The following is a 26809-nucleotide window of genomic DNA, read 5'->3' as shown; positions in this document are numbered from 1 at the left end:
ACTTCAGCTTAACGTAAATTCTATTTTTAAATAATTTCTGTTGGATTGGTTTCTTACGATGTTCGGAAGATGACACAAAATCAGTAAATTTTCATTTTTGGTTTCAAAAATTATTTTGTTGATTAAAGAATTAAGTATTTCAATTTTTTTTTTTTTTTAAAGATGGGGGTCTCTCTCTGTTGCCCACACCAGGCTCAAACTCCTGGGCATAAGCAATGCTCCTCCCACCTCCTGAGTAGCTGGGACCACAGATGCATGCCACTGGGCACCTGGCTCATTGTCTTTTTATAGTGCTATTTTAGTTTAAAACTCCCAAAATTACTTTGGCAGACATACTTCCCAATACTTTTAGAGTCAAATCATTTTCATTTAATTTTAATCAACCATTTTTCAAAGCTTGCATTTCCCTTCAATGTATTCCTTCATTCAACAATAATTTACTGGGGACCCACTCTGAGAAGTACTCGGTTGTAACCCAGGGACTCAACAGGGAACATAACACAGTCCGTGACTATTAACCTCATTTGGGGAATAAAACTGAATTATGTCCAGGCACAGTGGCTCAGGCCTGTAATCCCAGCACTTTGGGAGGCTGAGGTGGGAAGGTTACTTGAGGCCAGAAGTTTGAGACTCTTTCTCTACAAAAAATAATTAGCCAGGTGTGGTGGCACGAATCTGTATTCCCAACTACTCAGGAGGCTGAGGCAGGAGGATCGCTTGAGCCTAGGAGCTCGAGGTTGCGGTGAGCTATGATTGTGCCACTGTACTCCAGTCTGGGCAACAGCGTGAGACCTTGTCTCTTGAAAAAAAGAAAAAACTGAATTAACATCTAGTTTCTCAGTACCTCTTTGAGATAGTTACAGACACTCTACAGATAAAACAAAAAATCTGAACTTAAGATTTCATAAGACAAATTACTGTCTCTTTAATGTGACCATGCTACATATTTTAATTTGTCCAGTACATTTACTTATATATCAAATTATCAGATGTCCAAAAGATTAAAATCTATTTTTTCTTCTTTAATGCTTTTTCTCCATTTGAGCACACTGAACATCATAGTAAAATTTTAAGATTTTAACTTGCAGGGAACTAGGAAAAACAAAATAAATTTAAATAAAGAAAATATTTCAACACAGGAGTATTCAATCAAGCTGAGGTTAACCAATTCTGACGTTCATGGAATCCCAAGGTATTTCCTCTCCTCTATAATGTGGTTGCTGAGAAAAAGCTTTTACCGAATGAAAAAATTTTGATATAAAGCATATGAACTACAAGTTTAGAAAAACGTAATTCAAATACCACATGTACATGTCTTTGTGCCACTTATCAATAGTGGTTTAATAGTCCAATTAAATACACTAAAATGAGTAAATTTTATCTTGTCTTAGAGAAAACATCTGAGTGGGAAATGAACTCAGAAATTAGGACTTCAACCTATTGGCAAAAACCTATTTCATTTCAGTTTTTAAATTAAACAGTTATCAAAAAAAAATCACACTAATAGTTATTTCTAGCATAGTTTTTACTCTATGTGCCACTTTAATAAAATTCTCAAGTTAAAAGTATTATTTTCGTACTAATTTACCTGAAAACACCACAGTTGGGTTTACTTATAGATTTTAGGCTTCCCCATCAGATTTTACGGGGAAGGGAATAAATCAAAGAAACTTCAGAGAGCACACAGCATCTACCATTTCCTTCATACAGTTTTGAGGCTCTTGGTTTCAAACCAGTAACTTAAGTAATGCATCTGGCATAATAAATCTGTTTGCTAAACGTGTTAACCACATTCCCACCTCTTCAATTGCTCAAGTCTTCAGTGATACAGGACCACTCCTGCCAACATCTAAAACTAGTATGGCAGCAGAGAATAATATCAAGCATAAGGAAGTGACAAATACTACATTCCTCTTCAAAAACAAAAACAACAAAATACTAAACCACTGAAAGAGAATGGGAAAGACATAAACAAGCCTTTTAGGCCAGACAACTAAAAAAACATGCAACCATGTAATAAGATCTTAGGATACATTTTGTTTAAAAACATCACACTTCAGAATCTAAATCAAGGACCCGGGGTCCTAATTTGAAAATGAACCAGAATGCAAAAGAACCTATTTAAAAACAGCAATAGGCTTAAAGAACGCTTAGAAATTTATACCTGTCCATTCATTCTTGAGTAAATTTTAAGCACCTGCAAATTTCATTCAGCTCAAAATAAAGAATAGAGGTAGCCATGTAATTCAAATAAAAGATTTCTTTCTTCCCAAATACTTAGTGAAGCCATGAAGCAACTTACCTAAAAAATCCAGGATCTATGGTTAGCTAACACCTACACCTTCAACAAATTGTCTTTTCTTGATAACCAATGGCATCCTTCCAAAAATGTTAAGCAATGAACTCAATCAAGCTCAGTAGTGTCTGTGACCATGACATTTAATTGACTAAATGAAAAGTAAAAAATCCCAATCAGGTGTTTTTATTCTGCACTACACAACGTTCCCCAACAGGTGCACTGACTTAGTCCATCTGTGCTACTCTAACAAAATACCTGAGAATGAGCACCTTAACAAACAGACATTTTTCTCAGTTCTAGAAGCTGGGAAGTCCAACATTAAGGTGCTGGCAGGTGCCACGTCTGGTGGAGGCCCATTCCTTACAGATGACACCATCTAGGTGTCACATGGCAGAGCAGCAGAAGAGGGAAGAGCCTAAGCTAGTTCCCTCCAGCACTAATCCACTTATGCAGGCAGAGTCCCCAAGACTTAAATCTTTTCCTTAAAGGCCCTACCTCTTAATACCACCACAATGAGGATTAAGTTGCAACACATAAATTTTTGAGGGGGGCAGCGGGACATTCAAACCATAGCATGCACTTTTCAGCATCTTAAATCCCATGGTCTCAAGACCAGATTAGATAAAAAATTAGGGCACTTCTTTCATTACTCTTTAAAACATGAAAATCTATACTGAGAGTGAGTGGAACACAAAAGTATGACATTTAATTATCGTGCTAGTTAACACGATACTTACACGTCCTTATTCATTAGTCAATAGGTACAGCTATATCTTAGATAGGAATTATAATTAGAAATAATGAGAGCAATTTCTTGAGTTACTCCACCTTTAAATTATGTTTTATTGAGACTTATCCTTTGAAATTACTCATGATTAGCCTATCCTGTTCATGTGAGAATTTAAGAAACCTCTCTCATAATTTGGTGACATCCTTATGAAAAAAAGAAGTGTACATGTAAGAAAGTTTCCTACAAATATCCAAATTTTAAAACGACTATCCAAAAAGACACTATAAAAGTAAAATTTTGCATTTTATTCATTCATTCCATGAGCTAAGAATTGCTCTATTGTACAAATACAGTTTTGTACAAAAAAATCACAAAATGTTACAAAATAAAAAAGTACAAACTGCATTACTTAATAAATATGACTAAAAGTAGTTAAAGTGGCAATGAGATAGATTTTAAGTTGGAAACATTGTTTGACCCAGCAAACCATACAAGCTCTGTTTACAGACATTTTTACATTAATACAGGGCAATCCTATTTTGCCTTTTTAAAGAATTTAAAAAGAATATTAGGATAGTATTCTCCTGCTATAAAATAATTGCCAACGTTGGTTCCAGGCATTTATGCTATTAGCTTTGAAATCTCTTAGTTGAATCCAAGAATCTATATAAAGCAGGAGACTTATCTTGTCACAAAGTTGTATACCATAGTAAATTTTTTATAGCAAAATCACAAATGTAAATAAAAACAATTGAGAGCACCAGACAATCTACTCTAAACATCAACCAGAGTACGGAATAATCACTCTGCCATCAGCAAATATCAGACTTTCATTCATGACCTAGTAATATCCCTTAAAGAGAAAAAAAAAAAATCTTCGGAACCTTAAGTTTTTCTCTTTAAAGGACTGACCATTTCTAGAAAAATAATGATTTCTGAGAAACAACAAATCTGTTTTCATCAAAATGGAATGAGCCAATCTGGTAATAAGAATGCATCAAAATCCATTTGAAATAATTATCTAAGACTTGTCAAATTCAAATTTCCACAACAGAAAGTAACTACTAAATCACAAGCTCTGTTCAAAATAATAAACTTCATATAAAGCACTTCTCTGGATTTATGCCTGAAAGCTGTTTGTGAAAATGGAACACATCATAGATGAAGGTACACCCATTTTAAAAAATGCTGTGCAAAAATACATTTTTATAGAAAATAGACTACCAGGAATGAACAAATTTACACTGTGAGAAATTAGCTTGCAAATCAAGTAGTGCTCACTTTATACAGCAAATTATAAATAGCAGTAGGATCACCCAAAGCGATCATGAAACATCATTTAGGTGCCCAGCAACCTTCAGCTCTGAGAAAACATTCAAAAAAATGATTAAGGCATTACACCTACAGTAAATCTACTAGAAAGTTTAAAAGTGCTATTACCCTGATTAGAGTTCATGTGATTCTCCAAACACATTAAGTCACGTATGTAATTTTCCCAGGGTGTAAGGTTTCCAGACATTTCAAGAGCATGCATTCTGTTCAATATACATTTTGGATAGGGATATGGCCATGGATTTGGCAAGTTCTTCATCGCGTTTTCTTTGCACTTGAGTTTGTTTGCACCAGTTGTCATACTCTGGGTTGGGATAGGAGTGATCAAATACCGCATCATAGTGTCCGTTACTAAGCCAACTAAGCCAAATGCTAGGCCTTAGGGAATCCTCAGGGCCCAAATAGTGAATCATAGTAGACACCGTGGGGCTCTCTAACCTCCCTCCAGTAGTTAAGTGGATATTCACATTCAGCATCTGCCCCATGGCCAGCAATTCAGGGTACCCGGCCCACGCCCCGTCTTGGGCAGCAGCGATGATAAACTCCCCCACGTCGCCCTCAATCAGGGGGCTGAAGTGATCGAGGTGATCCGCGATGTAGTGCACCGTCTGCTCCCTCAGCTCCCGGTGCAGGCTCTGGTCCCCGTACACGGTCTTGCTGACAGCTCGATAGAGGCAGTTGCCGTCGGGAATGATGTGGAACCGGTACTTATTCCTCTGTCGCAGGTACTTGTCCTGCCGCTCCACCTCGGCCAAGTACAGGGCCAGCTTCTCGTCTCTGGGATCCGACCTGGACACGACCACCGTCTCTGCCGCGCTGCTCTGGGAGGCCTCGCCGCTCCGCGTGGGGGGCACCTCGGCATCAGGGTCGGGCCGCCACGCCACGTCCCCGCCGGGAGGGTCGCTGCGGTCGCCCGCCCTCTCCCAGCCCCGAGGGCTCCTCTCCGCCAGGTGCTCCTCGCCCCACGGGCCGGGGCTGGGTTCCGGGCTCCCCGGGGGCGGCGCGGGGCCTCGGTGCTTGGCAGCGGCCAGAGCCTGGCGGTGCTCGTTCAGTCGGAAGTTTCTGTCGGACCCCTCGCGGGCGGCGTCCAGGCCCGCGGACTCGGGGCAGTCGGGCCGCAGCAGCTCCTCCAGGAGCCAGGCCGAAGAGCCCCGCCGCGGCGGCACCGGCGCGGCGGGCGCGGGCGCCAGCAGGAGGCAGCGGCCGCGCTGGGCGGCGGCAGGCGCCGCGGCGCCGGGCCCCGGCTCGGCCCCGTGCAGCAGGAGCCTGTCGGCGCCCAGGGCCCGCACGGTGATCTGCGCCGTGGACGTGTAGTGCGGCGGCAGCGGCGGCTTGCAGGACGCGCCGGGCGGGCCGGCGGCGGAGGCGGGCGCGGCGGCGCCGGGCACCATCTCGAAGCAGGAGGAGAAGGCGGGCATCTTGGCGGCGGCGGCTTCCCGGGGCTCGGCGGCCGCGGCGGGCTGGCTCTCACCGGTCTCGGGCTCGGGCGCTGCGCTGGCGGCGCCCGGCGGCTGCAGCGAGACCTTGAAGGGGGCGGCGGCGGCGGCGGCGGCGGCGGGCTGAGCGGGGGCTGCGGCCGTGGGACCCGGCGCCCCGGCGGGGTAGTGGGTGCAGACGCTGCTGTAGAGCTGCATGTCCCTGCCCGCCGCCCGGCCCCTTATAAGCGCGGCGAGCCCCCGAGCGGGGGACACACCCTCCGGGCCCGGGGGAGGGGGCCGGCCGAGCGCAGTGACCCAGTGCCCCGAGAATAGCAATGACCGCAGGACAGCCGGCCGCCGCGCCTCAAGAGCCGCAAATAGCGCCCGGGTCCCGGCCAAATTCCTGCTGCGCCACAGCGCGCGGTGGGGGCGGGGAGGGGAGGCGCGCTCGACCCCTGCCGGTGCGCTCGGCCCGCAGCCCCGGGGCGCCGCGCCGGCCCGCGCTGGCCGCTGGGGACTCTCGGAGGAAGCCGCCCGCCCAGCTGGAGCGCGTCCCGCGGGCCAGGAGCAGAGCGGGGCGCGCGGAGGGCCGGGAGGCGGGGCCGCGGTTGTTTACCTCAGGCCTCGCGGCCGCGTCACGTGAACCCTCTGGAATGCGCGGCTACTCGCGGCGCCCCATTCAACTGCGCGGGCTCGCCCCGCCCCCTCCGGCCGCGCCCCGCCCCGCTCGGCGGACGTCATGGGCGTGGCCCGCAGCGCGCGCGCGCGGGGAGGGTCGGGCCGGGCGCGCCGAGGCTCCGGCGCCTGCGCAGTCGTAGCATTCCTGGCCGTCGCCCGCGCGACTCCGGCGAATCGCTACCCTCCCCCACCGGAGCCACAGGTTTCCGAGCTTCGCCACTCGCCGCGGCTGCTGCGGGTCGCGGCGGGACGGACGCTACTTGAGGCGAGCCGGAATGCTCGGAAAGCCCAGCCTCCGGGCCGCGTGTGGAGGTCGGAGTGCTGCCTTAAAACCTGTACGGCCTCTATGGTCGTGGGCCACCATTCCTGCTGGCATTCACCGCTGCGTCTTTTCGATTCAGTTCTTGGATTCGCTTGTTAAAGTCGCTTCTTCCCCAGGATCTTGCTGCCCTGCTAAGCCGAAGCCAGCTTTTCTGCACCTCTAACCCGTGCGTCTGGCAAACACATAGCCTGGGCAAAAGGAAGGAAGCCTTTCCAACAGTCTGTCTCAGAATACCAAATGCCATGCCACTTTGGGCCTTTTGAAAATAGGCGTGGATGCTAACCTAAGGTCAGAGGCAGTAGAGAAAGTCGCGACCTGCATTCCTGGGCGGGGTCGAATACTGAAAACACTGCTACTGAACCACGTTAGTAATGCTGTCCTTTGTGAAAGGAAGTCAGAATATTCATTTCATCAACCACGTACTGACTTCTGTAGCGGGAGACTTTTGCTCTACTATGAGCTTTGATCAAATGCTAAATTAACAGGCCCTAAACATTCAAGTTGTACCTAGAAGCTCTCCCACTGTTTTGGAGATGGGGAAACTGAGCCAGCAGGTTGTGGTATGCACCTCACCCCACCTTTCCCCGGAAATGTAAATTCCACCAATGGAAAGACTTTGTCTTGTTTTCTGTTGGATTTCTATCCCCTAGCACAGGGGCTAGCACATAATTAGAGCTAATTAATATTTACTAAGTGGATGAATAAATGTAAAACGAGATCCCAGGTTTTCTCAGGCAGTGGAGAAGCCAGAATTAGTATCCATTTGTCTTGACCCTAGCCGGAGCTTTTAATTTGCCATGGGTGTATGACTGCCATTTCTAGTCACTCCAACTGGTTAGGTAAATTAACTCCGGAGAAGGTGAATGACTATCTAGCCATCTTTTAAAATTCTGGGGAACTTGGAGTCCCCATGGCTGATTAGAAACGGGAAATTATTGTACTTGGATTTCATAACCGATTTGTTGAATGTTTATTGCTATGTGCATTGAGCACATCATACTGAACTGTTCCCTTTGTCTTTCAGTAGCTGGTCAAACAGAAGACAAGACTATTAATATTAACAAGAAGACAATCCTCAAATAATATTTACTGAGTACACAGTGTGTACCTAACAGGGCTAGCATAACAGAAGCCTGGAGGGAGGGAAGGAAAATAATTAGAGTTTATATCTTAAAGCAAGAATGGATTTTAAGGCCAAGCACAGGAGTTCACGCCTGTAATCCTAGCACTCTGGGAGGCCAAGGGGGGAGGATCGCTTGAGGTCAGGAGTTAGAGACCAGCCTGAGCAAGAGCGAGACCCCGTCTCTGCTAAAAATAAAAAAAAAAAAAATTAACCAGATGTGTGGCTCGCGCCTGTAATCCCAGCTACTGGGGAGGCTGAGGTAGGAGGATCGCTTGAGCCCAGGAGTTTGAGGTTGCTGTCAGCTAGGCTGATACCATGGCACTCTAGCCTAGGTGACAGAGTGAGGCTCTGTCTCAGAAAAAAAAAAAAAAAGAATGGGTTTTAATAGGTTGGGGAAAACACAGGGAAAAAAATAACACTAAGTACACAGAAGACAGGCTACGTCTGATGTACCAAGTTAGCAACAAACAAAAACAAAGAGGTAAAGATTCAAAACTTTAATATACATGAGGGCCTTATTTTTTTTTCCTTTTAGTTTTCGTGGGGGCAGTAGACTATGCAAGGCTGCTACTGGATGTGGGAATCGGTGTCCATGTTGTATGTCAATCTGGAAAGTCTTCCTGGAGGAGGTGCTTACTTCAGGAATCCTTCAAAACAGGAATGATTGACAGCCTTGGAAGCTAAGGGAAGGCAAGGCCTTGCAAGTGATAACAAAGCCATTAGGATGGGGAAGAGGAGCTGGCAAATCTGATTCCTTCAGCAATCTCCTTAATATCTTTTCAGATATGAAAGGTGTAATTGTACCACCAAGTACAATATATGTTGGTATTTACTATGCATCAGGCATTGAGAAGACAGGAGTAAACAAGATTTCCACGGTCCTTGCCCTGTGAAGCTTGCAGGAACAAATAATGGCTAGAATTTGACTGCTGATAGTAAACATTATTACAACATGGGCAAATTTGTTCTGTTCTGCCTGGTTTACATCTGAATATTGTAAGCTGATTCACTGAAGTTTATTTTTTTATTTCTGGTCTTTAGACAAATTCTATAATTAAAGATCCGTAACACTGATTCCTAGAAGTTTTACAAGAGCCCTGGGAATCTTGGAAGATGGAAGTTATTTCAGAATGCATCAGGCTTTTTTTTTTTCCTATTTTTACTAGAGACCGGGTCTTGCTCTTTTTCAGGCTGGTCTCAAACTCCTGAGCTCAAGTGATCCTCCCACCATGCTAGGATTATAGACATGAGCCACCGTTGCCCAGCCCAGGATGCATCAGGCTTTAGCAAAGCATGACTTCCTAGGTAGGTGTGATGAAAATAAGGCAATCAGCAGAGCAATGGTAGAGACTCAAGCCAAGGTTCTTAGCCTCAGGCAGTTTCATTACACTATGGGAGATAAGACCAAGAGCAACTTCAGGGGGAAAAAAATGAGTTCATACAATCAACTATCATCATGTAATTAAAATTAATATACATGATAAATGGCTACACTGTTAGAAAGTTTGAAGAGCTGTAAGTATTCATGGGATAAATTGTTTTATTCCAGATGGTTTACTGACTGTTAACCCCCCCTCAACTATAAGCTCTTTAGGAGAAGGGTCCCAAAGCATAGAATAACTGTTCAAGTTTTTGCTATAAACTATACTTTAAAAGCATGGGAAGACTGTAATTGTGATTTTAAAATAAAAAAAAAAAACCCTGTGCAAAGAAGCTGAATCCTATATCTTGAAATAAACACTAAATACATCCAGTTATGTTCAAAAAAAAAAAAAAAGAATCCCTAATGATTCCATTCTTGGAAAATCATCTGTCCAGCATATTTTGATGCTGTGCAGAAAATTGGTGGAAATTTAGGAAAATAGTATCCTAAACCAAAATTGATTGCTTAGTTATCATACAGGCTAGAAAAACAGGAAATGTCAATAGCTATAAACCAAAGGGTAGCAACAAAAGAACCAAAAGGTTAAAACAAAACAGAAAGGACAGTGTATGAATCAATGAGTGTTTACTGAATACCAGCTATGCTGATAGCAATGGTGCCAATGACAAAAAATTCAGAAACCGATTCTGTCGTGCAGCCCAGGCAGTAAAAACTTAGCCACCAAAGTCATCTTTATAAAATAGAACCAATTCTGGCATTTTTTAAAAAAGGAACATATACCTGAATACTGCCATCTCTTAGCAATATTCCTTTAAAAATAATATAATTCCCAACTTCTTACCTTTTGTACCCAAAATAATTAAAACTTAAAAAAACTCATGTTCATCCATTTATTCATTCATTCATCATTTCTTTATTAACCTACTATGCAAAACAATCTTGAAAAAGAACAAAGTTGGAGAACTCATGCTTCTCAATTTCAAAACTTACTGCAAAGCTACAGTCATCAAGATCGTATGCTATTAGGATAAACATAAACATATAGCTTAATGGAATAGAATTGAGAGTCCAGAAATAAATCCTTACATTCATGGTCAATTGACTTTAAACTATAAAACTCTTGGAATAAATAATAGACATAAATCTTCATGACCATGGGTTAGGCAGTAGTTTCTTAGATATGACACCAAAGGCACAAACTAAACTACAAAAGGGAAAGATAGAAAAATTAAACTTCATCAAAATTATTAATAAAAAATTTTGTGCTTCAAAGGACATCATTAAGAAAGTAAAAAGAAAGACTGAAAAATGGAAGAATGTATTTATAAATCATATACCTAATAGGGGACTTCTATTCAAAATATATGAGGAAGTTTTATAATTGAACAATAAATTGAAAAATAACCCAGTTTTTTAAATTGGCAAATAATTTGAATAGACATTTTTCCAAGGAAGATATCCATACAGCCGAGAAGCACGTGAAAAGATGCTCAACATCATTAGTGATGTGAGAAATGAAAATCAAAGCTACAATGGGATATATTTCACACCCACTAGGATGGCTGTAAGAAAGACAATTTCAAGTGTTTGTGAAAAAGTGACGAAATTAGAATCCTCTTGCATTGCTTGTGGGGTTATAAAATGGTGCAGACACTTTTTAAAACAGTTTGACAGTTCCTCAAAAGGTTACATATAGAGTTACCATGTGATCCAGTACTTCCACTCCTAGGTATATAACCAAGAAAAATAAAAACATATATCCACAAGAAAACTTGTATATCAGTGTTCATGGTAGCATTATTCATAATATCCAAAAAGCAAAAACAACACCAATATCCACCAAGTAATGAACAGATAAACCAAATGTGGTGTAGCCATACAATAGGTTATTATACAGCCATAAAGAGAATGAAGTACTGATACATGCTATAACATAGATGGACCTGAGAACATGCTATGTGGAGAAAGCCAGATGCAAAAGGCCACATAATGTATCACTGCATTTGTAGGAAATGTCCAGAATAGGGAAATCCATGGAGATAGGAAATAGTGGTTGCCAGGGTATGGGGTGAGGAGGGAATGCAGAGTGACTACCAGTGGGTATGGGTTTATTTTTTAGGTGATGAGAATATTTTGAAGATAGGTTATGGGCTAGAACAGTAGTCCCAGCTACTCAGGAGGCTCAGATGGAAGGATTGCTTCAGCCCAGAAGTTTGAGTCCAGCCTGGACAACATAGTGAGAACTTGTCTTTAAAAAAAAAAAAAGTCTGGGCATAGTGGCTCACACCAGTAATCCCAGCACTTTGGGAGGCCGAGGCAGGAGGATTGCTTGAGACAAGGAGTTCAAAGCTAGCCTGAGCAACATAGTAAGACCCCATCTCTACAAGAAATAAAAAAATTAAAATTAAAATTAAACTTCCTCAAGGTCACCCAGCTAGTAAGGGAAAAAAAAAAAATTAGCCAGGAAAGGTGGCCCACACCTCTAGCCCCAGCTACTCAGGAAGAAAATAGGTTTTAGTGATGGTTGATTATGCATTACTTTAAAATGTCTCAGCAGTAAACATATTTTATGACATTATTGTGTAAATCACATTTATATATCTTAATGATTTTTCTGACCGAATTATTTATCCCCAGGTGAAAGAGATATTTAAGGAACTAGGCTAATGAAATGAAATGCCATTTGTATTTATAATTTTGGTTTCTTCATAAACCTTTTGTGTAGTCTTCATGTTACAAAAAATACTTTTACATTCTGTTCCACAATCATTTATTGAGCACTTCACGAAGCATATGGGAATATGTTCCAGCTTCACCATATATAGAACCAACCAAACTGAAAATATCATATATATGTGTTGTGGGAAAAAAAGATTCTGAAAAGTGCCCAGGACATAGCAGGCTCTCAAATATTTTCTGAATGTTGTCAAATAAAAATGTAATATAAGCAAGAAAGGTAAGCACCTTGGGAAGTGATATGTGGGACTGATATAATTTTATGCTTTGTATTCTATTGAATTGACAATTTAAAGTGAACAAATAAATAAAAGGCATCATGTCATGCGAACACCTCAATATTCTTTCTCCAGCTCATCTACCAGGGCTGAAATGTCACTGGCTGGAAGTGACATTTCCAGGCAGAAGTGAAAGCTACTCTTAATTATTTAAACCTATGGCTCTTCTGAAATTGTATTTATTACTTGCATAACTTTAAGATTATGCTGAAGAAGAGAATGACTGAAAATCCTATTACGTAAAGATGGAAATTTAAATCAATTTATGATAACTAGATTAGATAATCAGTGGGTGTTTGTTTTTTGGAGGAAAAAAATAGAACAAAGTATGGAGAAAGGGCTGTGAGTATGTGTAATCATTGACTCTGGAGTTTAGGCTCAGAGAATGTACAGATCATTTTGATAATCAGCCCAAGAGGTCATCTAGTGATTAGAATAAGGTTCAGGTCTCTGCTCAGGCAATGGCATTTTTCATCTTGTGGATTCAGTTGAATATTGAGAGAAGTCAGCGCTGTTATTCACAGGGAGGTTTAAATGACATAACTTGAATAGAATAATCACTTCTCATACACAGCTTTGAATCATCCCAGCATGAAGGAGAGGAGCCCCTAAAACCTCAATTCTGTTCATTTGTATTAGAAAAGGAGTACAGCAGTTAGACCAGAAACATTTTGTTCTGTGCTCCATTGCCTGCTCTGGTTGCCTTAACCGATGTGACGATCAGGTCTTCTAATAATACCTAGGCCTGCTAGCTGCAGAGGAAGAAACAGAAATACATCCTATGGCTTTGTTTATAAAGAGCTTAACAAAAAGTAGGGAAAACAAGATACACACAGGAACGTTGAATAACAATGCAGTCATCGGTTGCCAAGGGTGATTCTAAGGTAACTCAGTTGTCTGTCTGTATGCCAACATTTGAAAAATCCACAATCTTTGCAATGTTTACCTAGTAGTTAACTATCTGTAAGTAAGTGAACATGATAACAATATGGCTTACTCCTTCCTAGGGACCTTAAGGGTCCTTCTGTGGGGGGGAGGGAACAGCCACACTCCACCCTTTCTCTGTATGGGTAGAAGGCCAGGCTGGGAAACACACCCTTTGTGACTACGAGGTCAGTTGTAAAAAATGCCCAGCCATTGTGTAACTATTTTGCCAAGGCTTAAATAAAGGCAGAACAAAAAAAAAAAAAAAAAAAAGAAGGGAGGATAGACATTAAGTTACTATAAAATTGCTTTTTATTAAAAAAAAATGTGGGTTGAAAAAAATTGGAAACTCTGATACACACCCACATTTTTCTTTCCAAAAATGATATACTATATATACTATTCTGTCATCTTTTACTTACCATGTCAAAATATCTTTTCATATTAGAAATATACTTCTACAACATCTTTAATAGCATTTTAACAAAACAATTATTTTTGAATCTTTTAGAAATTATGAAACATCCATATAAAGGAACTGGGGAAATGCCAAATAGTATTTGCAGCAGCTGGATCTGCCTTGCCTCACCTGCTTAGACCTCAGAATAAAAAGACAAAGAATATACACTTGAAAATGACAATGTTTCCTTTTTCTGATTCTGTAAGTGCAGTGGAAACTCTAATACTTATTCTTTACTGTGTCTCAAGGTCAGCCAGTTCATCTAGTAGCTTACTGTCGTGTGGTATGAACTACTTCCATAGCTTGCATCTTCTCTTTTAGAGCTCTTTAAGCTCTGGATTTTTTTTTTTTTTTTTTGACAGAGTCTCACTCTGTTGTCCAGGCTAGAGTGCCGTGGCATCAGCTGCAGCAACCTCAAACTCCTGGGCTCAAAGGATACTCCTCCCTCAGCCTTACTACAACCCACAGTAAGAAACAGAGTTTACATTGAGATCAAGTATACTCCTGTGTGTGTATGTATAATTGAGACAAGTTTCGTAAAATAACACTACCCTTTACTGTAGGATGCACTATTTTATCTTCTATTCCTTCTTTCATATGTTACTTATAACTTCAAATTCATTTCATGGCCCACTAATAGTTGTGACTTGAAATTGGGAAACCAATACTCTACAACCTCAGTTTTACTCTGATCAATCATGGTATTTACAGTGTAGGCCAACTCTTTTACTTCAATACATTTGCTGAGCAAATGGAATCATCGAAGAACAATGCAATTTTTCAGTAAATTTCCTTCAATAACCTATAATCTATGTTCTGAACCAGTACATTTTTTAAAGTAAAAGGGGTTCATCTTAATAATTACTCCAGATAGCAAGTGTAAATTGGGGGTACCCCAGACAAAATAGGACATATGGCCAACCTATCAATAACTGACATAGAAAATAGTTATTTCATATTTTCCCCTATTTTCTCCTACAGCACCCATTCCACTATCATACCCACAAACACCTAGTATCTCTGATATTTGGTGTATGTCTTATAATTTGCCAATGTAAACTAGAGTCAGGACCTCCGGATTCTATTCCCAACCTCAAAATTAATTGCTTAACTTTGAACAAATCATTATGTCTCCCTGGCCCTTAATTATTCCATCTATAAAATGAAGGTTTAATGATCTCTATGATTTCTTTCAACTTTAAAATTATATGATTTGATGCTATAAAAAATGATATAGAAACCATCCGTAAAAGTTTATAGTATAAATGAGGTAATTATGTAATATATTGGCCTTCACCAAAATATAATTTCTTAGAACTTCTAGAACATTTTAATGCACATGCCTGACTAACCCGGGCTGGGCTCAGAGAGCGTACAATCAAATGGACAACAACATTGGAGGCTTCAAGGGTGTGTCCTTCCTCTGTCTCCCCAGCCACAATTCCAATAAAAGATAAGAGCTACCCTGGTAGGTTTCTCAGATGAAAAACAGAAAAACACCAAGCGAGGGAAACAGAGAGTCTAGGATTGAAGAAAAATATGCTAAGAGGTTAAGTGAGAGGTTGAAGACAAACACTGTTGATTTCACAATTTTGTTAGGAGTGGACTCTAAATAAAATCATGGCTGCTGAATAAATTAATACTCATCATTATACTCAATTTGACTGAAACACACCACAGTTTTAAGAGTTACTGACTATAGAGGGCATTTGTCACATTTGTCATTGCCAAGTATATTTTTAAACATCCTTTACCCGCATGAAGAGCCCTTTCTCCCCTAGCTAGAAGCCTAGATTCATTCTCCCAGCTGCCCATGAATTCGACCTAGGCTCCAGCCATCAAACACCCACCCACCCAGGACTTCAGTCCCGCAATGAGTAACAGGAAGAAGCAGGTGCACAGCGGAGTCCCTCTTTTCCCAGGGTCCCCAGTATCATCCCTGCAAGCTGTGGTGTCCATGTGCACTGGCAGGGGATCGATGTCTTCCCTGGAGCAGTGTCTGCTATAGTGTGCACTTGTTCCAGCTTGACTCTGGAAGGATTCTCTGAACTTTCTAATGCCATTTAATATATTTAAAGCTACTTAGAGCAAATGCTGTTGCATGCAACCAAAAGCACTGACAGATTGAATAACTACAGTATGTTCGGTCTAGTAAAGCTTTATCAAGAAGATCATTTTGTCCTAAAAGATAGAAGTCTGGTTTGAAACAATGAAGACCGATTCTGGACATGAAACAGGGCTGAAGCAGAGGGAGGCTGGCCATGGAGAGTGGACACAGCACAAGCAGAGTAGTGAGGATGAGCGAGCCACTAGCAGACTTTGAAACTTGAGCCCAGATGTGTGGTTTTGATTGGAAGAACAAAAATTGGTCCTTGTAGAGGTTTCCTCATGTGAGGTGCTTAGAGCTGATTGCAGTAGCAAAGAGCTGGACGTTTGCAGGATTAAGGTTGAAACTTCCCTTATGTAGTCTCAACGTTATCATGTCATTAGAATCCCAGAAGGATAAATCTAGAAGGATACTCAAAAGAAGAAGTAATCATTTCTTGGGAATAAAAGGAAAGTTGGGAAGAAAGAAGATAGAAAAAAAAAAGAGGAATTTTTAGAATAATGCCAAAGTTGTGGAATCAGAATCTGTATGTGAAACTATTGTGGTCAAGCTGAATATTTGGCTGCTTTAAGAATTAATGGTTCATCACATAATCATTTCAACTATATGGCTGATACTTATATTACTAGGATGCCTGAGTTCGGCATCCCACCGTCTGATTTAGTGATTTTATGTAAATACTGCCCATTCATAATGACTGTCACTATGTATGGCAAAGATGGCGAAGACATAGGAGAAAGTATCTTTTGTATATATTAATAAAATTTCATCCATTTGTTCTGAGAATGGGTTCTCAATTTTTTTTTATTGATTATGGCATGTGTAACTTTGACAAATATGACACTCTCATGTATATCCTGAGAGTTTGGGGGGAATGTGAGGAAGTAAAACATGGAAATAAACTTTCTATCATTACAACTATTAATGTGCACCTGTAGCTGCTGCTCACAGATGAAGCAAGATATGAGTCATAAGTATTTCTGTCTTGCAGCATGCAACACAGGTCCTTGGCCTCCCATTTAGGAAAGCAAATTGGAATGAATTAAAGGTAAGGATTATATGGATAACTTTGAATCTACTCTAATTTATATTTTAGAAGGAAGCAAATTCTAAGTGAAAGAACTTTAATGTATTAGCAACTGATTGCAATACATCAATGTGTATAATCTTTGAGAATTGCTTTGCATTCCATTCACCCTCAATTACATTGATTGAAGAATGATGATTCATCCAGGAAAATGCCCAACAAATACAGTGGGAGAAAATGTGAGAAAAGAAATGCATGAGGCTGGACGTGGTGGCTCACGCCTGTAATCCTAGCACTTTGGGAGGCTGAGGTGGGAGAATTACTTGAGGCCTGGAGTTCAAGACCAGCCTTAGCAACATGGTGAGTCTCCATCTCTACAAAAAGTAAAAAATTTAGCCAGGGGTGGTGGTGCCAGCTATTCAGGAGGCTGAGGTCGAAGGATTACTTGAAGCTTGAGTTTGCTATGAGCTATGATGATGCCACTGTACTCAAGCTCAGGCAACAGAGTAAGACCTTGCCTCAAAAAAGAAATGCATGATAGATCCAACAAAAGAGTGAGCGAAGATCAATAGTGAACTAATTATCTGTTGGTATGTTACAAATTATCTCAAAACTTAACTGCTTAAAACAGTAATACATATTTATTGTCTCTTACAGTTTATGTAGATCAGAAATTCAGAAAAGCTTGTATCAGTGGCTCATAAGGACGGAGTTGGATGTCGGGAGGGGCTGTGGTCATGTGATGGCTTGACTGTGGCTTCCAACGTGGCTCACTCCCACGAGTGGCAAGTTGTTGCTGGCCACATGGGTTTTTTACAAAAGTCACCTTGAGTATTTTCATGGCCTGGTGGCTTGCTTCACCCAGAGCCAGGGATCCAAAAAGGAACAATGCAGAAGCTTCCATGCCCTTTATGACCTAGCCTGAGATGTCACTCAACATCACCTCCACCATAATTTGCTGTTCACATGGGTCACCTCTGACTCAGCGTGAGAGGAGACTATACAAGGAAGTGAATGCTAAAAGATAAGGATTATCGGGCTTCACCGTGGAGAGTAGCTTCTATAAATATAAGGGAAAGTGATTAGAAAGGGAACAGTATGTCTCCTTTAGGTAGGAAGAGATGGACGATATCTGAAGTCTGGTATGTTGAGGCTGTTGGGGTTGAGTTGGGAAATGTTACACAAAGCATCTCAGGAACCGAGAGCCTAGATACGGCTAGAAGACAATGTTCCCCAGTAGAGGCTAGTTCCTTGGGATATATTTTGGGAAAGTGGAACGTGGAGGAGAAACAGTTGAAGGGAAGGCAAGGTAGAATTTGCACCAGGCTCTTCTTCAGCACTTAGATCCAAAAGGAATCCTTCAAATTTCCTAGACACCCCTCCTTTCAGTCTTCAAATTCATTTCGCCAAAAGAGAAAGGGATCCAGGGGCCCAGGGAAGACACTATTTCATAGTAAAATGAAAACTCGTAAAAGTAGTAAAGTAGTAAAACTAAAGGATTAGGAAAATTTGTGGACAGATTTTCATGGATGTGGCACAGAGTGAGGAGCAGCAACTGGACTGGCACCACAAGCCTATTCCTTAGGCCAGGTCGCATCGTTACCTAGCTGGGCCTTCTGTAACTGAGAATCCTATGAATAACACCAGGGCTTCCACTGCACAAAGACAGGGAAGGGGGGAACTAACTGCTATTGAGCACTTAATATGTGCCAAGCACTGGGCTAGGTGTTTTCTACAAACTGATCATTTCATATAATACAATTCTGCACATTTCAAAAAGATGAAAACTAAGGCTCAGCGTAAAGGTGGCAGAGTCTGCTAATTGTTCCCAAATATCCACTTTTTCCTTCTCCCTTTATTTATTTATTATTATTATTTTAATGGTAGCAGTTCCCATTGTATCCTCCTCCCTTTTAACTCTAGAACCTCCATAGTTTTAGCTGGGAACATGACAAGGCCAACTAGAGACTACAATTCCCAGCCTCCCTTGCAGCTCAGTATGGCCATGTGATTAAATAACAGTCAATAGAATATGACCAGAAGTGATTGTAACTTGTAGGCCACACCTTTTAAAGGAGTATCTTCCACTTCCCTATACCTTCCCCATTCCCAACAGACAGGAACATAAACGTGTGGTGTTGGGTCAGCTTCAGTAATCCAGGTAAGAAACACACTTGGTGACATGGGAAAACCCAAGTTCGCAAATGACCTCACGAAGCTACCTATCAGCTTGGACTTTTAAGTGAGAGAGAAATAAAGAAACGTACTTTCTTTAGGCCACTGTTCTTTGCTCTGCGTTACAGCAGTTAAACTAGTATTTTAACTAATACATTAACTTATCAAAGATCATGCAGCAGCAAGTAGCAGTCCCAACACATTCTTATTCTGTCACCTCCTGTCATGCATGTTGACAAGGAAGATGTCCTTGCCAAAAAGACAAATGTTATCTTGGCTCTTGACACTCTTGCAGATTCAGCTCAATAAATATGTGAAAATGGGAGTTTATTCTGACAATTTTATGTCCTATTTAATAAAGAATCAAAACCATGGTTCCTCCAATGTTTGAGTGCAGTCTATCTCCATTAGGCTAAGTGTTAAACTTTTTGGAAGCTGAGCTCTGCTTATGCACAGAGCTGACTCATTTTCGATGCAACATAAATCAATTTGAGAGATGTTAAATTTACAGATTGTTTTCAAATGCAGTGTTCTCCCAGCATATTTTTCCCGTAACCTTATGCACATACCTACCATCTTGCCATCTTTATATAGCTCTTCCTATTCATACTAGAAACAGGAACATGTACAGCTGATACCAGCTAATACCTACTGGTTTAGTCACATTGGTTGGTAAGGAAATATTGAAATACTTCCATAGTCCTTGGTAAACAGCCAACATTCCCTGGCCTCCAAGCCTCTCAGCTACCCTAGCCCCTTTGGTCCCTCCCTCAGCACCTCTGGATCTATGCAGCACCCAGAAACCAGCAGGGAGCCTCCAGCTCTGTGACCTGAGTCCTTTCTGATTGATTGGTGTTCTTATCCTATCGATTACTAAACATTTCCAGTGTCATCTCTGGGAGGACATTCAGCCTGTGGCTTATAAAGTCACTATGAGAATGTCTATAGCTGTTCATTTCAAGAATCTCTCATTTCTAGGCTTTGCACGTACTGAGTCTTTTGAACACTCTTCATCAAGGTGATGCTCATTCATTCATAAGGTCTCAGGTTTTTGTTAGTTAGTTTGTTTGTTTGTTTTTTGAGACAGAGTCTCACTCTGTTGCCTGGGCTAGAGTGAGTGCCGTGGCGTCAGCCTAGCTCACAACAACCTCAAACTCCTGGGCTCAAGCGATCCTTCTGCCTCAGCCTCCTGAGTAGCTGGGACTACAGGCATGCGTCACCATGCCCGGCTAATTTTTCTATATATATATATATTTTTTTTTTTTGGCCATATAATTTCTTTCTATTTTTAGTAGAGACAGGGTCTGGCTCTTGCTCAGGCTGGTCTCGAACTCCTGAGCTCGAACAATCTGCCCGCCTTGGCCTCCCAGAGTGCTAGGATTACAGGCGTGAGCCACCGCACCTGGCCAAGGTCTCAGTTTTGACGATGCTTCCTCCGTGCAAGTCTGGTTTAGATGCTTCTTGTCTGTGTGTTCACAGCAGACCGTGCTTCATTGCTCAAATGTCCCATGAGGTTACTCGCCCATTGCCTACATTATGAGCTTTGTGAAGTTAAGGAAATGATCAGTATCTTTTCCGTGTTGAATCTCCATGTAGGCTTTCCACTAATGCTGTGATTGTTGAATAAATCTGTTTAAGGAGGAACTTACGCTTTCTCATAAGAACAATAAATCCTTTCAGTTTGAGGAAGTTAATAAATATCTAATAAGACTCAAACCAAAACAGAAATCTGTATTTCCATGTAATTACTATGTGTGAATATATGAATGCCTCTTACATCATTTACTAAAAGCCTGACTAATTTCTTTTATTTTTTTGTGGAAATGGGGTCTTGCTATGTTGCCCAAGCTATTCTCAAACTCCTAGCCTCAAGCAATCCTCCTGCCTCGGCCTCCCAAAAGTTTGGGATTACCAAAGTGACTCACAATGCCTAGCCCTATAAATACTATGTATTATTATAATTAATTTTAGTAGTATATTTATAGGCATCTAGTTATGTAAATTTGATGTTCTCTCTCCATTAACCATATCTTCAACAAATGTATTTGAGATTTAAAAATTGCCCAGTGTATGAATTATATAATTTTTTAAAAAGATGATCCACACTTAATTTACCTCTTTCCTAAACATTATAATGTCCCTAAATTAATTTTGATGTTTTTTTTAAAATGCAAGTCACCTTTAATCAAATCTATCTTGTCATAGCAGAGAAACAAATATTCACATGTACACTTAGAACTAAAAGGTACAGATGAAATTTAAACTTTAAAATGAAGGGCCGGGTGCGGTGGTTCACGCCTGTAATCCTAGCACTCTGGGAGGCCGAGGCGGGTGGATCGCTCGAGGTCAGGAGTTCGAGACCAGCCTGAGCAAGAGTGAGACCCCCGTCTCTACTAAAAAAAACAGAAAGAAATTATCTGGCCAACTAAAAATATATATAGAAAAAATTAGCTGGGCATGGTGGCACATGCCTGTAGTCCCAGCTACTCAGGAGGCTGAGGCAGTAGGATCACTTAAGCCCAGGAGTTTGAGGTTGCTGTGAGCTAGGCTGACGCCACAGCACTCACTCTAGCCCGGGCAACAGAGTGAGACTTTGTCTCAAAAAAAATAAATAAATAAAATAAACTTTAAAAATGAATACTAATAACTGATATAATTAACCACATCACATCTAATTTTAAAATATTTCTGGGGTTTTTTTCTCACCAACCTTGTGACCTTGGGTAGACATTTTCAATTAACTTATATATACATAATACATGCCTAGTTATAGTCCTACTCTTCAGTGGTAAAAATTATTCAGTATTCTTGATGAAAAAATGTTATAAGCACTCAAATAATGACTTAGTTCAAAATTAAAGCCTGACTCTTCCATGATAGGCTGTCATGAAATAGGAAAAAATATATATGCATAAATATATACAAGAAAATAAAGAAAAAAAATTGAAGCCTGAAAAGGAGATCAGGCCCTTCAGCTTTCTGAGAATATTTTTGGATGTAAAGTCTCTAACACTTTCCCAAGCAGAAAATCAAATACATTCCTTGCTACAAATAAAGGAGATTTTTCTGCCTTTAGATCATAGGCCTCCCCACTGCACTCTGGGCTCACATTTTCTAAATGAACCCCAGGCTTTCAAGCAGGTGAATTTGCCAAAACTACTTGTTTTTAGGGGAAAAGAGGTATAAGGAAGTGGAAAGGGACTATTAGACTGCCTGCCTGGAAAAAAAATATATGGGAAGGGTTTAACATAAGAATGCTCCGATTTAAAGAAGCAGTGGGGAGTCAGACCTGCAGATGTGGCCTCAAGCTGGATTGATGTGGCAGAACCGCCAGGAATCAGGAGTGGTCGAAAGAATGAATTGCAAAGTGCAAAGAAAACCCACAGAAGAGAAAATATTTGCAGATTGTATATTTCATAAGGAACTTATCCAGAATGTATAAAGAACTCTTGCAATTCAACAAAAAGACAACCCAAAATTTTAAAATGAGAAAAGGACTTTAATAAACATTTCCCCAAAGGGGAACATAGGAGGGGCTAACAAGCCCATGAAAAGATGCTCGACACCGTTCATCTAAAGGGAAATGTCAATGAAAACCACAATTAGATACAACTTCTTACCCGCTGGACTGTCTATAATCAGAAACCTACAAATCTATAGAGACAAAAAGTAGGGTAGTAGCTGGTGCCTAAGGCTTGGGGAGGGAAAAGTAGGGGGAAATAAAAAGTGACTGCAAATGAGTATGGGTTTCTTTTGGGGATGATAAAGATGCTCTAAAATTGGTTATGGTGATGGTTGACAATTGTGAATATACTAGACATTTTAAATGAGGACACTGTATGTGAATTCTGTCTCAAAATTTTAAAAAAGACAATAACACATGCCGACAAACATGTGGAGAAATTCAAACCCTCATACATTATAGGTGAGAATGTAAAGTTTCCACTTTGGAAAACAATTTGGTAGTTCCTCAAAAGGATAAATATAGACTTACCATATGACCCAGGGATTCTACTCCTAGCTATATATGAAAGAGAACTGAAAACATACGTACAGACAGAAACTTTGGCACAAATGTTCATAGCAGCATTATTCATAATATCCAAAACCTGGAAACAACCCAAATATCCATCAAATGATGCATGAATAAATAAAATGTGATATATGGCACAAGGGAATATTAGTCAGCAATAAAACAAAAGTAGCGATACACGTTACAACATGGATGGACCTCAGAAACATTAACCTAAGTGCAAGAAATCAGTCACAAATAACCACGTTTATAGGATCCCATTTATACGAAATAGTTCAGAATTGGCAAATCCACAGAGACAGAAAGTAGATTAGTGGTTGCCTAGGGCTGGAGGGAGAATGAGGAAGTGGGTGCTGCTATTGGGTACAAGGTTTCTTTTTAGAGTGATGAAGTGTGCTAAAATTAGAGAATGGTGATGGTTGCACAATTCTGTAAGACTATAAAAAACATCAAATGTATGCCTAAACCAGTAGACTTCATGGCATTGGAATTGTATCTCAATAAAGCTGTTTTAAAAGAATATATTAGTAAAAATATTATCAACACCCAGTGGAAATAACTCCTAGGTCAAGTCTCTATTCTCCCAGCCTCTACCTCTCTTTGATGCTTTTCCTCCGGATGTCTTTTTTCTCTGTTATTTGTGTCTTCATAACACAAGATTTCCTCTCTCTCGTCTCCAGAACTTTTTCATTCTCTTTCCTCCTTCCTCAAAATGTGTCTCATTCCTTTAACTGGCCTTATTTATTTTCCTTTATTTTCTTTTTTACCTAACATATAATAATCATACATATTCATGGAGTACATAGTGATGTTTTGATACACGTAATGTATGATGATCAGATCAGAGTAATTAACATATCCATCATCTCGAAAATTTATCATTTGTTTGTCTTCAGAATGTTCAATACCCTCCTTCTATTTTTTTTTTTTTTTTTTTGAGACAGAGTCTTGCTCTGTTGCCCGGGCTAGAGTGCTGTGGCATCAGCCTAGCTCACAGCAACCTCAAACTCCTGGGCTCAAGCAATCCTGCCTCAGCCTCCTGGGTAGCTAGGACTATAGGCATGCACCACCATGCCTGGCTAATTTTTTCTATACAGATTTTTAGTTGTCCAGATAATTTCTTTCTATTTTTTAGTAGAGACAGGGTCTCGCTCTTGCTCAGGCTGGTTTCGAACTCCTGACCTCGAGCTATCCTCCTGCCTCAGCCTCCCAGAGTGCTAGGATTACAGGCGTGAGCCACCGCACCCGACCCAGAATGTTCAATATCCTCCTTCTATTGATTTGAAACTATATATTGTTGTTAACTACAGTCATCTCACAGTGCTATAGAACTCGAGAAAGTATCCTCCTATCTAGCTGTAATTTTGTATCCTTTAACAAATCTGTCTCTGTCCCCTCCTTCCCCCATGCTTCCCAGCCTCTAGGTGTTTCTTAAAATGTTCCTTGAACCTGAGTGAATCAAGTTCAGCCTTTCTATTTTTCTCTCGAAAACCAAGTCACTAGCGCTGGCTTTGGCAGCACATATACTAAAACTGGAACGATACAGAGAAGATTAGTATGGCCCCCTGCACAAGGATGACACGCAAATTTGTGAAGCATTCCATATTTTTTTAAACAAACAAACAACAACAACAAAAAAAAGTCACTAAATGCACATTTTGCTGCTTCTTCCTTCTGAATGTCAGAGATTACTGCTCCAAAATTTAGAGCCTAACCGAAGCAATCTCTAGAGAGAGATTGGAGGAATCCTCCAAGTATAGTCAAGTTATTTTTATTATCCTTCCATAAGACATAAGACATCCTACCCTACACTGTACTGAATTGGCTTGTACTGCAAAACTTCTAAGTCTCCCTAGTGTAAGGATTTATCACTCATTAAAATAGCTTCTGGCTAAACATTTTAAAATTGCTAACTCTATCTTTTACAAAAAATCTGAATGTGATCTCTCCTTCCCCTCCCAAGCACTCACGCTCCTCCAGAGCTGAGCTGAGAAAACAAAAGAACTCAAGGAGAGAGAAACAAACCTTCTCCAAATAGTTTGTGGAAAATAGCAACATCTCTTTTTCTGTATGGCTTGTTTTTGATGTACTTTTCCTTTTCCTCTTTTTCTTTTTTCCAGGGAGAGATTGTCTCTATCTCTGGCTCTTCGAGTGAGGTCAGAGACTCAAAAATACCACACCGTGTCATTTACTTGGACGTTTTCTCTGAAGAGGATTAACTTTGGGCAGAGTCTGGGCGGTTACAAATGACTCAAAGATAAAAGATGAGTCAAGAAGCATTGCTAAAACTGTGGTCCCTCCACATAAGCCGCGGGGTATTGGACTTCTTCCTGATTCAGCAACCATAAGTATGCATTGATTAGTTTAATGGATTCTTCTGAGTGTGATCTCAAAGACAGAATATTCTTAGTATTATCAATAAATTCTATCAGTCATTATTTGATACTTGGGAAAAAACGCTAGCCTCAGGAAGCAAAGTTTTAACCACAAGGCAATTTTTTTTTTTTTTTTTTTTTTTTTGAGACAGAGTCTCACTCTGTTGTCCAGGCTAGAGTGCCGTGGTGTCAGCCTAGCTCACAGCAACCTCAAACTCCTGGGCTCAAGGGATCCTCCTGCCTCAGTCTCCCGAGTAGCTGGGACTACAGGCATGCGCCACCATGCCCGGCTAATTTTTTCTATATATTTTTAGTCATCTAGCTAATTTCTTTCTGTTTTTAGTAGAGACGGGGGTCTTGCTCTTGCTCAGGCTGGTCTCGAGCTCCTGACCTCGAGCAATCCTCCTGCCTCGGCCTCCCAGAGTGCTAGGATTACAGGTGTTAGCCACCACGCCTGCCCACAAGGCAATTTTGACATTACTGAAAAACCCTCTAGGGAGAAAGGCACTCTAGTGGCTCTCTGTTTACTCAATAATGAAATAAGATCAAATGATCTTTATTTAAAAACAAACAAACAAAACCATTTTGGAGGGAGCCCTTTTCTCAAGCTACTGCTTGGGAAGTTATCTGATTACCATGATCTAAGGAAACATCATTTTTAACAGAACACTTTTGAATAAAACCACATAATAATGACTAATATTTATTAAGCCCTTAGGTATGTTCCAAGCACTGTTCTAAGAACTTTACACATATTTGCTCAGTTCAACCTTGCAATCGCTTTATCAGGTAGGTACTATTCTTATCACCACTTTGCAGATGAGGAAACTGAGGCATGGAACATACAGTAAGTGGCAGGGCAGGAACTTGAACCTGAGGCAATGCTATTGCAGAAGACATACTCTTTATTGCTGGGCCATTACTGCCCTTTTAAGTCCAAGGTCTTCCCTGGGAAGAAAGTAGATTCCGTTTAGTCTCATAAATAGATTTTTGTGATGAAGGTGAGTCTAATTTGTGTTGATTCTGAAGAACTTTCGGTGCTTTTTCTGAGTGAACTTTCTAAGACCCATCAGAAAACCCTGCACAGCTGACAGGAGAGTGTATTATTCTATAAATGTCATATTTATCTAGTTGAGATAGATCCACCGTTAATTGTTCAGATACCTAAGGGACTGGAGTAATGACATTTGTGAGGAACAGAAGGTGGGCTCCTAATACATGAAGTTCTTAGATAGGATTTTAATTTAAAAAGTAGCTTTAAGTTTATGCTGGTGATAGCTGGGCTTTTACACCCAAGACCATCCTAAGAAAAACGATAAGCACTTTAACATCTGGAGACCTACTTTGACACTTAGAAACAATCACTTCACTTCAGAAGCAACACCACTTAATTCAGATGTGTTTCACA

General features: G+C 40.8%; 1 protein-coding gene and 1 non-coding gene across 2 annotated transcripts; one reads left to right on the top strand and one right to left on the bottom strand.

Moving 5' to 3' along the window:
- Positions 1–3313: 3313 nt before the first annotated feature.
- Positions 3314–6366, bottom strand: OTUD1 (OTU deubiquitinase 1). The gene has a single exon (XM_045534848.1). It carries the CDS (start codon positions 5993–5995, stop codon positions 4550–4552), a length of 1446 nt encoding a protein of 481 aa, XP_045390804.1. The 5' UTR covers positions 5996–6366; the 3' UTR covers positions 3314–4549.
- An 18162-nt stretch (positions 6367–24528) lies between these two features.
- On the top strand, positions 24529–24636 carry LOC123631104. The gene has a single exon (XR_006732979.1). It is a non-coding gene; the product is annotated as a U6 spliceosomal RNA (small nuclear RNA).
- Positions 24637–26809: the final 2173 nt, after the last annotated feature.

This window comes from Lemur catta, chromosome 1, assembly GCF_020740605.2.
Source record: "Lemur catta isolate mLemCat1 chromosome 1, mLemCat1.pri, whole genome shotgun sequence".
Lineage (NCBI taxonomy): Eukaryota > Metazoa > Chordata > Mammalia > Primates > Lemuridae > Lemur > Lemur catta.
The sequence above is the reverse complement of the archived record's forward strand: the minus strand, read 5'-3'. Positions and strand labels throughout refer to the sequence as shown.